This window comes from Melospiza georgiana, chromosome 1, assembly GCF_028018845.1.
Source record: "Melospiza georgiana isolate bMelGeo1 chromosome 1, bMelGeo1.pri, whole genome shotgun sequence".
NCBI lineage: Eukaryota > Metazoa > Chordata > Aves > Passeriformes > Passerellidae > Melospiza > Melospiza georgiana.
The window spans coordinates 130,859,235-130,875,173 of NC_080430.1; the positions used below are offsets into that span (position 1 = coordinate 130,859,235).

Here is a 15,939-nt window from a genome sequence, read left to right on the forward strand (position 1 = left end):
AGAGGCTTCAGCATACTTTGGATTAAAGATCTACATTTCAGTTAAATATAGCAGGGCAGTTATTGCACACAAGTATACACAACAACTGCTCAGCACACAACTCCTGCACTCACTGAAATCATCTCACTCATCTGCCAGCACCTGCCTGAATAACACAGCCACAAACATGTCTGTTTATTGCATGTCCAAGTTGCAGTGCTTAGCAGAAATCTGTGATCTCTTGATATCACTGAAAACTGTTTGTCTCTTTAAGGTGTCATATTTTGTTAGCAACTGCTCACTGAAGTAATATCTTTGATTTTTAGGCTATAAAATACTTCCCATAAAAATATGCAATTGTTTCAAGAAGTAACACCGTCACAGCCAATTTAAATGCTCCAAGCACCTACCAGAGAGAAGTCATATCTCAAGGAGGTGGTATGGTTTATGACAAATATATTATCCTTTGACCAAGACAATTCTGTCTCTTTAACCATCTTTCTTACAAACTAACTTCTGTCAGTCCTAACACTGCAAGGAGACAGATGAATGTCTATCAGAAATGAAGCTGAGTCTGTTCAAGAGCCTCCACTAGAACTTTGTGCACTTGCCAGATGCTGCAGCAAAATCATCTACAGGGCAACAGCAAGGCAACTACATAGCTTCTAGCATATTATAAGGACACTTTCAAAAGACAGTTAAAATGTCAGCCAGTTGTTAATTGTTGTTTGTTTCTTCATCTTTTTTTAAATAACTCCTTTAAAAATACCAAACATAGCATTTGGGTTCAACCAAAGGGAGACAACAAATCACCTTACCCATAAACATTACATATTTATAACAGAATTAAATATGGGAGGGAAACAAAGATGGATTGTACAAAACTGTTCTTCTCTTCCTACCCCTGCTCCCTTACAGCAATATTTTTGTTTTAAGAAAGCACTGAGTTTGACATGGCTATAGAGCCTTCCCCTCATTTCCCTGGATCCTGCTCTGAACCACAAGCCTCACAGTGACCTCTAGATAAGAGCCCCAGCAGAAAGGGATGCTGTTCTAGAACAGGGTAAGGATGTGCCAGGACTAACTCTCCTCTGCCAGAGGCAAGGGAACTGCTGCTGTCAACCAGACACAGCAGAGAGAACACTAGCAGAGTGGTGTTCCTGACTTCGGTGCTGTTTCCTTAGATCACAGAAAGCAACAGTGTGATGATTCCACCTCTTGGCATGCACTGTACAAGGTTCTTGTTCTGCCAAGCAGCAGTTGGAAGATGACACACCAAGCATGGTGAACTGGAGCCAACAGGCCAGTTCCACTGACATTACTGGGGCAACACAGAGAGGCCTCTGCCTGTACCCTCTGCATTCCTGTTTATCCCACTAAGACCCAGCACGAGATGCTGCCCTACCAGCCCTTAGCAGGCTCACTGGTAGCTGGCAGATTCTGACTGCCACACCCATTCTCCTATACCCTCATCCTGAAGGGCTGCGAGGGGAAGGCCTGCTCTGTCTGTGTGTGAGAGGAAAAGTCTGACTTCAAATGAGGAGAAACGTGGCTTTAAATTAGCTGCCATCCAGGTGGAGTAGGAAAGTGAGAAACCTGCTGCTCAAGATAGGTCTTCTAAATGTGGGGTTTAGTTTCCCAGGAGAGAGAGTTCTATTTGGTTAGGTGATTTCTACTAGTTCTGTTTGATTTTCCACATCACTCCCCAGTGCACTTTCAACAAGAAGTATTTCTTTGCTTCTTCCAGGGCCAGTAGAGTGCCTCATCATATCCCAACTCAGAGGCCCTGAAAAGAACCGTTGTGTGCCACTTTTATCTGACTTGATTAAAAAAAAAGGCTTTTGTGCCTCTGAGGGGGTTAAGTTTTAATCTTGAAATTGTGGTGAAAATGGAAAATAATACCAAACAGAAACAATGGAGGCAGTTGAAAGATCATCATTCAAAAAGCTTAGGAAAAGGGAGTCTGTAATTATTCTTCATCTCCCATGGATGAGGTAATTGCTGGAGAAAAAACAGCCTTCAGTGAGGTGCCTTAGCACCCACAGCTTTCCAACACCACAGGGGCATCCTATGGGAATCCCCAGACCCAGTGCAAGCAGTTATTGTATCAAACTTCAACAGGAGCAAGCATGTACACATACATGTGTGTGTGTGGGGAGGGAAACGCTGGAGCGCAGACAAGGTGATAAGCTTTCACGTACAATCTGATATATGCTTGATAGCCAAACACTAAAGCATGTTATAAATCCTCTTTTATCAATACATTTACAGTTCAAGCTCCTAAAGATCAGATATTTAATACCTCAAAATAAATATGCATAAGCCAATTTGCATTTTAATCACTGTTTCCTGCAGAAATACAAGCAGCTTAAATTTCACTCCTAGCACTTTTTTAATCCAGAAGGAGTCTTTACTTCAAAATCTCAGCTTGTTTTGTTTCCAGTGATCATTGCAAAAGTTGTGTTCATAATGTTCTGGCACCCAAGGCAAGAGCCAGGCGAATGGTGTGAGATTAGGAAAAAATGTCTGAGGTTAATACCTGACATTAATGGATGTGACTTCCTTGTTCCTAGATCAACATGGATGTCTTGCTAAGTCTGGCTTGGAGCTGCAAATGCAAATGTCTTAGAGAGCTGCCAGCCCGGGGACAAGACTGCCAGGTTCTAGCCCTGGTAGTGCTTCTGCAAAGGTCCTCGAGGAGGACTGCTGTGTTGGAGATCCCAAATCGGTGTTTGCTTGCACAGCGATCACACACACACACCAGTCGCCTGTTGTGACTGCAGAGGACAACCTACAGCTGTATTTTGAAATGGAAACACATAATAGGGAAATATCTGGGCCGTTGAAAATGTAATCACTACATGAGTAAATACAGCACCATTAGCAACTGGGCCAAGTACAACTCTGTTTATCAACACCTGCTTTTGAAAGAGCTGGGTGATTTTCAGAACTATTGTCTTTCCTTTTAAGATGCGCATCAGAGATTAAATCCCTGTTACTATAAACAGTCAGTACCTTCAGTCAGGAGTGAGGACAGTGGGCCTTAATGCCACCACTCAGTGTTCAGTAAAGTTCTCAGGACTGACTCAGAGGATGCAACCTCTCTAATGCTGCTGGAAATGCAGTGGGCAATTGTGCATGAAGAGGTCTTTGTATTTGAAAGATTCACAGCTCTACTTATGCCCTGGACATTTTGTGTTCAACATGAAAACACTATCAGGAGTTTGCCGAGCTCAGTGTTTGCTGTTTATTAACTACATCCCCAAGAGTACTGCATTACCCTCACTCATTTTACACAGCCTATTTCCCTGGTTGTTTGCTTTCCGGGGGCCAACTTCTTCTTATAATTACCGGCAGTTTTTCATTTCTCCCACACTAGTCTATGCAGTTGAAGCACTCTGACAGCCTTTGTACAACCTTATCTGTAAGAAACTAGTTAAGGTGTTCTGATGTCCTGGTTTATAGGTCCACTTAAGAGTCACATTCCTGAATGAAAACCCCATGCCTGAGGGTACTTAACCATTAAAAAAGGGAAAAAAAAAAAAAAAAACCACAAACCAAAAAACCTCTCAGTCCTCAAAAATGCATTCATTCCAAATTGCAAAGATGGTCTGCGTAACAATATAAAATAAATGGCACCAACACAAGGGAAGGCACAGTCTAACTTACAGAATATGGATTATTGGAGATGCTGAGAGTGTAGAAAGTTAGTCGACAATTTGGAGAAAGAAAAGACTCAGCTTGTGTCTTATACCAGGCTTTGCAAATAGGAAAAAAGTCTTTTACTGTTTCTCAGGCTGGGACCTACCAACAAGTCCTCTTATTTCTCAGAAAGGAGAGAAGTGAACAGTGCCTAGCGGTGGGTGGTACTTATAAATGGATGCCATCTGCATGGCTTTTCCTCACCTTTGCCTCCTCATTGACATCCCAAGTAAAGGACACAGCATTGAATGCAATTTCTTCAATATTCCCAATGGTATTAAAACTCTCCTTGTAATCAGCTGTAAGAAAAAACAAGAGTCATGAAAAAACTTGAACTGTTTTGCAACTCATAGTGCTTCTTTGCTTCTTAAGCTGGGTTGTCTAGTGCATCAAAACCACCTCTTGTATTGTTTATGATTAATTATGAAGAACCTTTATTACAAAGAGGTAATATAATGCAACCTGAGTCTTAAGCATAGTATATCACTAGCTAATGTTCTTGCAAAATATTGTTGGCTCTCAAAAAGGAGTGTGACTCTACTGGCAATGAGTCAGTGCATTCATTAGCTTGGCCAAGGAACGGCCAAAACTGGAAAATTAACTGGAAACTATTGAAGCATTTTAAGGGACTGTTCAAACCTTGATATTAAGAAAACACATGGTAAATCCTAAAGAAGCTTTCTAAAAGTCTAAGAGCTATGACTGGAGGAAATCATCAGTGTGCATTCCAACTTTTGCACTGGATGCTGGATTAATATTTATATATTATTTTAAAAAATGAAAAAACCCACCAAAATCCAAACCATCACAAATCCCCCACAAAGAACCAAAACCACAAAGATCCTTTTTCCAAAGTATGTGCACCACTAAAACAGTAAACGCAGAAAAAAAATTTTTTATGTCTGACTACAATATCTGCACCTTCTTCTCACTTTTTCCTCACATGCTGTTATTATTATCATCAATAAACTAGCATTTTGGAAGGAATGAAAAGCAAAAGGGAGGAAGATTTCAAAGTTTACTAAACAGTAAGGCTGGAAAACTATATAAAACAGACAACTCCCAAGTCCTCTTTATAATTGAAAAAAGAAACAAGCACTGCTTTTCTCTCACTTTGCTGGACAGTTTAACACCTCTTATTCTTTTTGATGACAGATTAAGAGAGATACCGGGTAATAGCTGCTTGATTAAAGGAACTTCCAGATCGTTCACACTAATGGAATAACTCTCCTTCGGACAAACATTTCCTAAGAATTCCTCGAGGGCTGTAATTGGACTCAGTGCCAGAGAGCTGAGATTACACTCCTGATCTAAAGTTCGCCCAAATCCACGCTTCAGAAGCAGGCTGATTCTTAGCTTTGTAATCAGTTATAGAAAGAGGGCGTTTTTGTATTTTGTAGGACACACAAATGATTCCAATATTCATTCCCTTTGCCAAAACTGTTGATCTCTAAAATATAATTTCTAGATAATAACTGTTTTAAAATAATTTATTTTAAATTATTTTAAAAAACATTGCTACAAGAATAATTACTTCACGTTTGAAACTGGCAACCAGTATACTTTTCTCTCATTTGAAACACAAGAATGCTGGCATCTCACTGGGCAAATAAAATTGTGTTCCTGGGATCCATGAATGATTTTAGATACAGTAAAAAAAAAAACACTTTAGACCATAAGAACAGCACGAGATATTTGGTGATGTAGCAAATTAGCAAAGTGTTTGAGAGGGTAGGCAGGCTTTTCATTCCCACCTTGAATTCAGATCTCCTTTTTAACTGAAGTCATTGGCTTCACTATCGAAATTCAGTGTAGGGATGCAAATGAGAGGAATTAGAAGACACATAATTAGTTTAATATGCATGTGCACACATCCACCCACCTCTTAAATTTATGATTCACCAGAAAGTGCCTCGTGCAACTGACTGCTGCATATGGGCGTGCTGTGTAGGTGCTCTTTGGAAAGACATGAACAAGATGTCTTGTAAAGACACCTGTTTTCTTGTCTTAAAAGGCTGCTAGAACCTCACAACCCACCAACCCTTCCTTTCTCTCAACACATGCCTGTCCTTTAATTGCTATACACAAATCTCATGGATTTGTGACACTGTCAAAAAGCAGAAGTGCATCCTATTCCCCTCAATTTACATCCAATTAAAGAAGGATCCTCAGTTGATTAAGAAACTGTTTACACCTCAGAATATTTGAAAGCTGTTAGAGTGACTACAACTTTTCCACTTCTCCTCCCGTGAGTTACCAGAAAGAGAAAATCAGTGTATTCAATAAGCAAAAAATGGTTGCACAGGAGTTATTTCCTCTTTTGTTAAATAAATTGCATATAAAACAATGGCAAATTTTTAAGGTTAAACATTAATCATGCATTAAATGTCATTGCATACTTTTGTATTGTGCACATAAATAATACAAACTATCCTGAAAAAGACAAGGGCAAGTTTCTACGGAGCACAAAGCTTCCACACCCACACTTCATATTTGAACCTGTTCTAGTCTGTCATATTATTGTACTTGTTCTGAATAATCAATATCCACTGCAATTAAGTATCGTATTCTTTACATTACAATTATTTTAAAAGAAAAAGTTAGTGATCCAGTGTCACAGCACTGTGAAAATAAAGCTCTTTTTCCCCTGCCCACCTTATTCCTCCTACAAAAAGCAAACATGCACCTTACTCCTTCTTCAGAAAAATCCATTACAGTACATAGCCTAAATTTTGGAAAATATCTTACCTTCTTGCTTAATAAGTGTCAAGCCCTCAGGTTTATTCCTCAAGCACTAAGGACTTGAATACATGTAAGTACATGTTTATTAATATCAACACATCTTCAGACTCGTCACTGCACCTAATGCACTGAAGCATCCTTCCTCCTAGGAGGTGCACCAGCCAGCACACAAAACAAATTAAAGCAGTGACCCCTGTTTGTCTGGAGTGAAGGAGCAAGCCACTATTCCCTCTGATGTCCAGAATATAACTGCAGGGCAGAAAGCAGACAGACAGATCCCTTCCACAATGGAAAGCAGCACAAGCATAGTCGCCCTGTCCATCTGAGATCTGAACAGCTGGAACTGGAGCATCCCAAATCAATTTGATCCTCTGCCCGCTAAGGACCACATCATGGTCTACATTAAAAGTGCATTCATAAACAATTAGAAAGGATTCACAGATGCTACACACATCAAATTAAGAGTAACATCTATGGAAGAGGTGATGCGGAGTTTTGGACACTTAATTTTCTTTTTATACGGGGCCTGGACATTAACTCCAAGTATTTAGAGGATCCCTTCAGGGATCTGAATTTTTAACGTAAAGAGAAATCTTCATAGAGCCATTCAAAATAATTTTTGCATCGAAGGAACCCCTGGAGGGTATCTGGTTCAAGCAGGGCCAGCTTCAAATTTGGATTACGTTATTCAGTTAGACAATTTGATGATAAAACTAGAAGATTTTGCTAAATGCAGTTTGATACTTGGGAGCCATTCTGGCCTAACAAGCCAGTTAACCGTGCCAAAGGAAATGAAATGTACTTCAGAAACACCATACTTGTAAGAGGTAAGGCTATATTTCAGTCGTTCTCAAGAAAACACTACCGAGCAACATTTAGGTCTCTTTTTTGCTGAAAACTGAGGTGAACCATGCTCTTACAGCTCTTATATCTGACAAGAAGGGCTATACCAGTAAGTCTTACTACATTGTGCCTTGCTTGTGTTTGCAGCGCAAATAAAGAATACGCACCTCAGTATTCACAAGTGCCTCAAAAGTCAGAGCAGAGCTCTTTCGCCTCAAACTAATGGAAAATTAAAAGACATTCACTTTAACATAGGTAAACATACAGCTCATGCACAGCACTTATTTTGCAGACCACTATCTTTCAGAATATGTATTGTAAGTTAACTTGTTGGGGTAAGGCAACTGAAATGTGCCAGGACACCGCAGCTGCAGTGGAGTCAGAGAGTGCTGGCACTACAGTGGAGCGAGTTGCTCAGCACATACTTTTCAAAGGTATGAGCACTACTACCACAAGCTTGTATGGACTAGCACAAAAAAAAAACAAAAACAGGCAGTCTTCAGAAAGAGCTGTGAAGTGGCCTATTTCTTCTTTTAAGGTGTCATGATAAAAGCAATTTGTTCTGGGGTGGCGGTTTTACTGAGTTAGGTACCCCAATGGACAAGTAAAGAAAATGGGGGTAAGGAGAAAAGAATGAAGTTCATGAAACAGTTCAGCCAGAAAAATGATGATAAGACAAGAGGCAGTGAGGATATTCTGGAAGAGCTGATTGGAGAAAATATACTTGACCTTAAATAACACCAGGCCTCAGTGGAAACTACAGCATTTGAAAATCTACAGGCAGCACAGTGATTAGGACCCCGTGGGGACAGATTCCCTGATCACCCAGTTCAATCGTCCCCTGAAGTGTCAGAATGTTCTCTACAAGTAACCCTGCTTTGGTTTAGCCCCCCTCTCTGCCCCCTCTCATTCCTGCCATTCAATGGTTTGGTTCCCTCAGGCGGTCAAAACAAGATAGACTTTGTCTGCTTTGGTCTTGCCGACTCCTTTGACTGGAATCCGTGCAGATGGGTGCATATGTAAACTGCACGTGGGAGGGGAGAAACGCTTGATGTCTAGACACTGCCACTGACTTCAATTTCAGGCTCCTTGGCAGCAAGTACGTGTTCTTCCTCTGCTAAAACCTCCCGAGCATGCAGATAGGACAGTTGAGGCTCAAATGGGCTAGTAGATACTTTAGATGGGATGAACGATAAACAGGTCTCTCGGGATAGCACACCAGAGCTCGCCTCTCCCTCACTGCTGACACTGACTCAGTCCAGGGGTGGAGGAATCCTGCAACTCCTTTGCAGCCACCACAATGATGACATCTGCACTCTCAGGCTGTAATTCCACATCAATTGGCTAACATAACTGCTGCTGGATCAAAGACTGGATCACCCTTTGAAAAAATAAAGGGAACAGATACTCTGCCACACCTGAGGAGGTGCAGACCTTGATTTCCCAGGAGGTACACCACTAAATACACATGGCAAGGGGCAGCTCCTCTGTGTAAATACTGAGAACCATTCTTTCTGCATGGTGTCTACCCAGCTCCATAGACCCCACAGTCCTAGCAGCAATGAGCCATTGCTAAAAACTCTGGTTCAAGCCAAGAAGTCATTGCCAATATATTCCACCATATTCCTGTGCAAGGCACCAGAGCTTTCCATATCTGAAATCTTCCCTGAAACATCTGGAGATGTTGTTACACTCACCAATGTCAAGGACTCTCTGTTTAGCTGTGTGCTGCCGAGAATGCCAGTACTTCCAATATTTCAGCTGTTCATCTCTGTTTTTATCCTCACTGAAAACAACCATGACCACACTCTACAAAAAACAATACCAGAGCCACATTAGTTAAAATAATTAATAGTCAGGAACACAAAAATTAAAATCTCCACATGCCTCTAATTCTGATCTAGCCACTCTCGTGTACTTTGATGTAGAAGACTGGGTTTTAATCAGTCCAGCACTACCGTGCACTTAAAAACTCAGGACAAAAGAAATGTAGTTGTAAAATAATGCAAGGCCCAGGATTATGTTCTTGATAGTCCAAATAAAAATTAATCATATTCTTAGTTTTAAAAAGTCACCTTCACTGGCTAAAGGCAAGATATTTTCAATTTAGTGTACACAAATACCCTTTTTGGGAGCAGGACTCTTGTACATATGTGTTTAATGACAAATTCAGTGTAACTGAACTTTGCTGAGGTTTTCAATTCACATTCTGAATTTACTTTTTTAAACTATCATTCAAAGGAAACAGATTGAATTTTTATGCAAAATTTTACACAAGCAATATGGGCTTTTTGAATAGGCCCTGCTGTAGGCAAGCAAAACAACACAAAACAATGGAAGAATGATCATACCAATTAAAATTAGGTGAAAATAAACCAGAGAAAAAAAAAACTTCACTTCTGAATGTTCATTTTCACCCTGAGACAGTAGGAACAAAAAATCACTATCAAGTTGCTTTACAAGCTAAGGAGGTAGATTACAATTGATTCATCATCTGTGTCCCTCCACAAACCACCATCACAATCCTTCATGCACTCTGTGACCTTCTGCATTCCACCTATAAAAGGTGACCACCATCATCACATCTTTGTCTCCATGGCACGAGGTAGTACACACTGTGGAGGAGTCCTGGGTTATGCCTGTATATACTGGCTGGGCACCAGGTGTGTGTGGCTGGCCAGCTGACTGCTAACCAGAACTGGCCATGCAGACTGGCTTTTCCACCAAGGACAGCACTAATGTTTTTATGTACCACTTACAGGGAACTTGTAGAGGTTTAATACCTTCAAAACCTCTTGCCCCTCTGTTAGCTTTGGATGGAATTGGCAATAAATTCAACAGTCACTTGAGTAGAGCCCTGGCAAACAGAGCATGATTGTGAAAGTTGCACAGTTTCACAATCTTCTGTCAACTACATCCTCCAGAAGGATGCGATCTCACCTCTCCTTTATAATTTCCACCCTTCTGCTGCCACAGCTTCAAAACTCGTGTGGCAGTGCACTGAACCAGGTACATGAGGACTGGTTTTCAGTCAGACCAGTGACGACCTGACTCCTGTTTCAGCTCTAGAAGTGCTAGAGCTAGAACCACAAAATGGGAAGGAATGAGTGGCAGAGAAAGAGACTGTACAGCAACAGAGCAGTCTTACAGCAACAGAGCAGTCTTACATCAGATTCAGCCAACAGCCTCATGTCCCAAGGAAAGCAGGCTAAAAATTAACTGCTAATTCAGGTTTCCAAATCATTGCCTCTGTTTAGGAAGAGTCTCTCTAAACTTCATGTATGATAGAAACATATAGGTTGTTGTTTGCTTCACTGCTCACATTGACTTTCATTGCTTCCTTTGACTAAAGTCACAACATTTTTAGAGAACTTCATGTATTTGGACGGAAACATTTTTGTGGCCTCATACATATGCAGCCCTGACAGCTTCAGGGTAAAATTTACAAGGCTCATTGTTCATTCCAAAGTTACTGGGTTAGGATTTATCAACTCAAAAGCATCAGGAGATCAGGAGGCTCATTTACCAGGTAGATGTTGCCGAATACACAAGCTACAGTTCTATGCATAGAATCTAAGATGCAAATAATTCATTTTGTTACATTTCTGTGTGAATGTCAAGTGAAAGCTCACAATTAGACAATGAAAATTATTTAAAATTTATGTCACAAAGGATGGATTCAACTATTCATGTTTTCTCCGAAATGCACTGGAAAGCAGCTGATGAAGTGCACCAGTGAGTAAAGATGGACTACACAAAGTACATGTGGCAGATCTTGGACTTCTTTGCTTTATTCATAGCAATAAGTTCACCAGTGTTAAGTGTAGTGTCTGTGTAACCATCATTCTGCCAAACCATAAACCGAGGCTATCATTAACTCATAAGATTACTCTCTGAAAAAACTGGACAGCAAAACATTTGTTACCATCAATAAGGTGTTATCTCTGTCCTTCCTCCCCTCCCCCCCAAAAAAAATTAAATTAAAAGCCAATCAACCACAACCACATCTATCTGCAGAGCTACATTTCCATCTAGGAAAGAAATGGGACCATACCCTGACTTTGCTGATGGGATGTCGGAAGCATTTGTTGTCACCCGTCTCGCTCAGGGTGATGGCGTAGAACTGTCCTTTGTTCAAGTAGGTCATGGGCCCTTCCCCTTGCTTCTGACGCAGAGACTTGGTAGCTTCTAGTGTGTACTGAAAAGTGCTGCTGAAAAGACAAGGAGAGAAACACCCACAAAATCCATATCACTTTCTCCTTTTTTATTATGCAATTATTGCATTGAATAAGGCATAAGAAGCTAATAACAAAATTCCAGGCAACTGTGACATAGCAATTTAAAATTGCAATTTTCTTTTTTTTTTACTTCATCAGATCCCACAATCAAGCGTAAAACTATCTGGACTGTGAGTTTCTTGGATCAAAGGTACTATCACTGAAAGGAACCATTATGAATTATGAGACTGTGTACCTCACAATGACAGTGTCCATTACCAAGAGGGGATTCAGTATGATTTGCAGAAAATCATCAACTCCATGGACATTTAAACTTAGAGGAAAGTTGCAGAAAGAGAAATAAATAAATAAATAAATAAATAAATAAATAAATAGCTTTTTTTAAAACCCAACCAGAATAAAATGAAAGATATTGTGAAAGATGAACATGAAAGAATGGAAAGTACAACTGCTACTTTCAGCACAGTTCAAAGAAGGAATACAAAGAGAATGGACAGTAAGTTCATTTGTTTAAAGACAACATGCAAATCAAGGTTTTTATAAGCTTTCTTTTCAAAATTAGTCACACTGAATGAAGTGCCTACATTTAACTTTATCTTCAATCAAGTAACCTCCCTTTAGAAAAATGTCAGGCAAAAACAGCTCTTGTGTCGAAATTTTAGATTTTAAAAAGACCCTCCTTCACAGAAGAACTTTCCAACTTCAAAGCACTTCTCAAACCATGAAAAGTTAAGGCTCCATTAACTAGTGAACTGTTAGTTGGAAACAATTCTCACTGAGCCTCTTCAGCCACAACCTCCAATAATGGGCTTGAACAATAATCCAACAAAAATTATGCCTGCAGCTCCTCACATTCTCTTACATTAAAATAATGCTGATCTTGTAAAAAAAATATTTCAAACTGAATAGGAACCTTCATACAAAGTACTCATGAGCTGGAGATACAGTGGAAGCATTTTCACAAAGGTTCTAATTCAGAAAAGTATTTAAGCAGTGCCAGAGCAGAACCAAAAGGAGGAATATGTTGGTCCAAAACAACAGTGTATCCCTAACTTTCTAATTCAAGCAAATACTCTAGATCATCATAGTGATGATCATCACTGCCATAGCGATATAGAAATCAAGGGAAAACAAAAGATATTTTAACTATCCAACAGGAAAAAAACCCACAACAAAACACGTAACTAATAATTACATTTAAATCCCCACTTGAAGAGAAGGTAGAAAAAACCCAACAGATCCAGTCTTTCCATCCAAAAGGAGCTTCAGACAGCTTAGTATCAATTATTCAGTTTAGTTGCAATCATTCAATCAAATGAAGACAACTTATAAGTCCTTCTTAGCTTATAAATTGAAGTCCAGTCATTTTTCTAGTTGCTTAAAAGTTACAAGTCAAAGCAAAACTAAGGTAATAAGCAAACACTCATCTATACCTATCCAACCCATCGATGGCAGCACTGGTGCTTCCACACAGGGCAGCTGGGGCCACCATGAAGGCTCCTGCATGCAGCAGGAAGGCAGCACAAGGCACCGCTGTCCCCTCTGCTGCGGGGTGTGCTGGCACTGCCCTTGTCCTGTGTGCAAGGGAACAGAGGCACTGCCAACACTGGCAAGCGTGGACCCATCTGAGTGGACTGGAAGAGCTACACCAGCAGTGCTGCAGAGCCAGCATCCCTCCTGCTGCACCACTTGTCCTATAGATGGACCACCCATGAGAGATAGGGGCACAGCCTTGATTTAGCCTCACATGTAAGGACTGCAGATTTTGTGCTCAAGACCCCTTAATGACACACATCACAGCACACTGAGTGTCCTGGGAGATGCGTCTCAAAACCTCACACCAGACAGAAGAACTAACGGGGATGTGTGCTGAGAAGGGCTTAGAATGATCAAAGTCAGACACACACACAATGTCTTAACAGAACTGCCTGCAGTCTGCCACGGGCTGGTCTTCTGTTCCTTGGCATTCTGTATGCTTCAGTCAAAAAACATAAATCCCAGACACATTGCACTTGGCCAATTTTGGAGCCTCTGTGTAGTGCCATTTCAGAATTTTCTTCTTGTTTTCAGTTGGCAAGCAAAGCATGCCCTATAGCAGGGGGATTACTCTCACTCTTAAAACTTATTGCAGTCACTCAATTATTGTAATACTGTAATGACCCTTACCATGAGTCTCAACTAAACCCCTGTGTAGTCACTAAAAGATCTTCTAGCAAGATTCCAATTACTTGCATATTCACCACTTCTTTTTTCAATCTGAAATTCTCATTTCTGAGCCTTCCACTTCCAGGTAAACTAAATACATCTTTCCTGGGAGTTTTCTTAATGTGCATTCAGAGGTTTCATTCTTAATGTAACCTGGGCCATAGCACAAAAGACATGTGTGAGATTTGTTAACAATACCAATGCTTCAGGAGTCAATTTTACAAATGCTCAGTGTAGTAAGTGAGCAGCCTTTGCTAAATATCAGTTTCATATCTTCTGACTATATAATGATTCAGTTCTGAGCTCACTGCAGTTAATGATTGTTTTAACATTCCTCAGGAAAAATATCAAGCTGTAAGGAGCCTTCACCACAGTCAGAGCCATATGCCTAATCCACAAAAACTACATAGGCATGTTCCTGACTCTAAAGTGAGAGTAATCTCTCAGATATAAACAGAACCATTCATAAGTATGAAATAAAGCATCAGTTTAAAATCTTTAGTGACTGCAGTCTTTCCTAGATAAAGGGACTCTGCAGTGTTCGCCCATGCTAAATGCACATTCTTCTGTGCTTAGGCAGAACAGTATTCTTTTCAAACTTTAATTTTTGAAGCTTTTTCTTGAAGCTTTTCAACTGTTCTGGACATTTGACTTGTGCATTCTGCCATCCTGAAAAGATTTTTCATGACCTGGTTGTCAAAGCTATACTCTTTCACCTGGGGAACCTCTCAACAGTTTTCATTTGCATATCTTGGGGGGGAGGGCTTCAGAGGAATTATGAGTTTAAAAGAATGCTGAGGGAAGGCAACAGATGAAGATATAAACTGTCCAGATCTAAGAGTTAACATGAATGGGAGAAAAAGGGGAGAATAATGCTTGGCAGCATCAAGGGAGCCTTGCAGATACCCCAGGGGGAAGAAAGGAAGGGTGGGAAGTGGACACAGGCAGCTACTCCTCAATACATTCCTGCCTGATGCCAGTCAGCACACTGCAAAGCTTATGCCATACCTTGTTTGTTCATAAATATATTCTTCAGCCCCCACTGACACACTCCGATACTTCTGAAAAACAAGACCAATTAAATACTCTTTGATAAAATCAAAATGCAAATACCAACAAAAGTGCAACTATATTTATTTAAAGATAAACTCAGAAAAAAACATAAACCCTTTAAAACTCAAAATATCTAAAAACTAAAGTGGATATTAATAAGCTAGTCACATTTTATATAAAAGTTAAGAGGTTGACATTGTAAAAAACATACAATGATGTTGTATGGTTTTTTTGTACCTAACCTCAAATAATGTGTTTCTACTATAGAGAACTAACAAACTAAGCACAGCTAAACAAAAAAAATGAAAGAGATTGGAACAGCATATGTATAATTGTTAAAATTGTAACAAAGAACACAGCAAGCAATTGACCAAAGTGTCCACTACCACAGCAATCTATAAAAGCTTAGCACTCCTTCAGTACAATACAACTAAGTCACTTCATAAATGTTTTGAAAGCATTCCTAAATATGTGTTATAATGTGTTTGAAAATTGAGTAAGTATTAGACCAAATCCAAACCCAGTCATTCTCACCAGTACTTAGGAAATACTTTGCAAGCACTTATGAAAACTAGTAAGAACAATTGCCTTCCTACTTCTAAACACTAACTTTGCCTAAGTTTCTTTTGGTATGTTTTGACATTTTGCCTTATGGTTTCCCCAGACCTGCTCCATTCAGTTGTGCCTACACAACAGTGGCTGGAGGAGCAGTCAGAGCACAACCAGGCTAAGCACATCCTGGGGTTTGGACAGGTGAGAAAAACAAAGGGACAGGCTCGGTGCTGAGTGAGGCTGCAGCAGGGTGGCAAAGCTCTGACTGCTCCCATGTTACATGCATGTGAACACTTGGGGCTAGAAGGCCACCAACAATGGCACACACCTCCCCTAACAACTAAGGCTGGGGACATAAAGTTAATTGTCCAGCGTCCTTTGTAGAATTAATAAGGGAGGTGAGGATGGAGAGGAGTGAGTGCACTTAGAAAACCACTCCACCCACTTTTGGCAAGCAGATTTGAACTGATTCTTTCTCCACAGACTGCACAGAAATCCTAGATGGCAAGTACCCACCCTGTTATTAACCAATCATTTTAAAAACATGTAACAATTTATTACAAAAAAAACATGTAACAAAGTTTCTATAACAAAAAATTTGGGATGCAAAGCCAACATGTAGGTG

At 40.1% G+C, this 15,939-nt stretch overlaps 1 protein-coding gene across 1 annotated transcript in view; it reads right to left on the bottom strand.

Moving 5' to 3' along the window:
- GRHL2 (grainyhead like transcription factor 2) overlaps positions 1 to 15,939 on the bottom strand; it is a 53,771-nt gene that overhangs the window by 26,180 nt on the left and 11,652 nt on the right. The window contains exons 5-8 of the mRNA XM_058031592.1: positions 14,718 to 14,770; positions 11,321 to 11,477; positions 8,964 to 9,075; positions 3,886 to 3,980 (exon numbers count right to left, since the gene is read on the bottom strand). Of these exons, the coding sequence (XP_057887575.1) occupies positions 3,886 to 3,980; positions 8,964 to 9,075; positions 11,321 to 11,477; positions 14,718 to 14,770 (417 nt within the window). The remainder of the gene's footprint in view (positions 1 to 3,885; positions 3,981 to 8,963; positions 9,076 to 11,320; positions 11,478 to 14,717; positions 14,771 to 15,939) is intronic.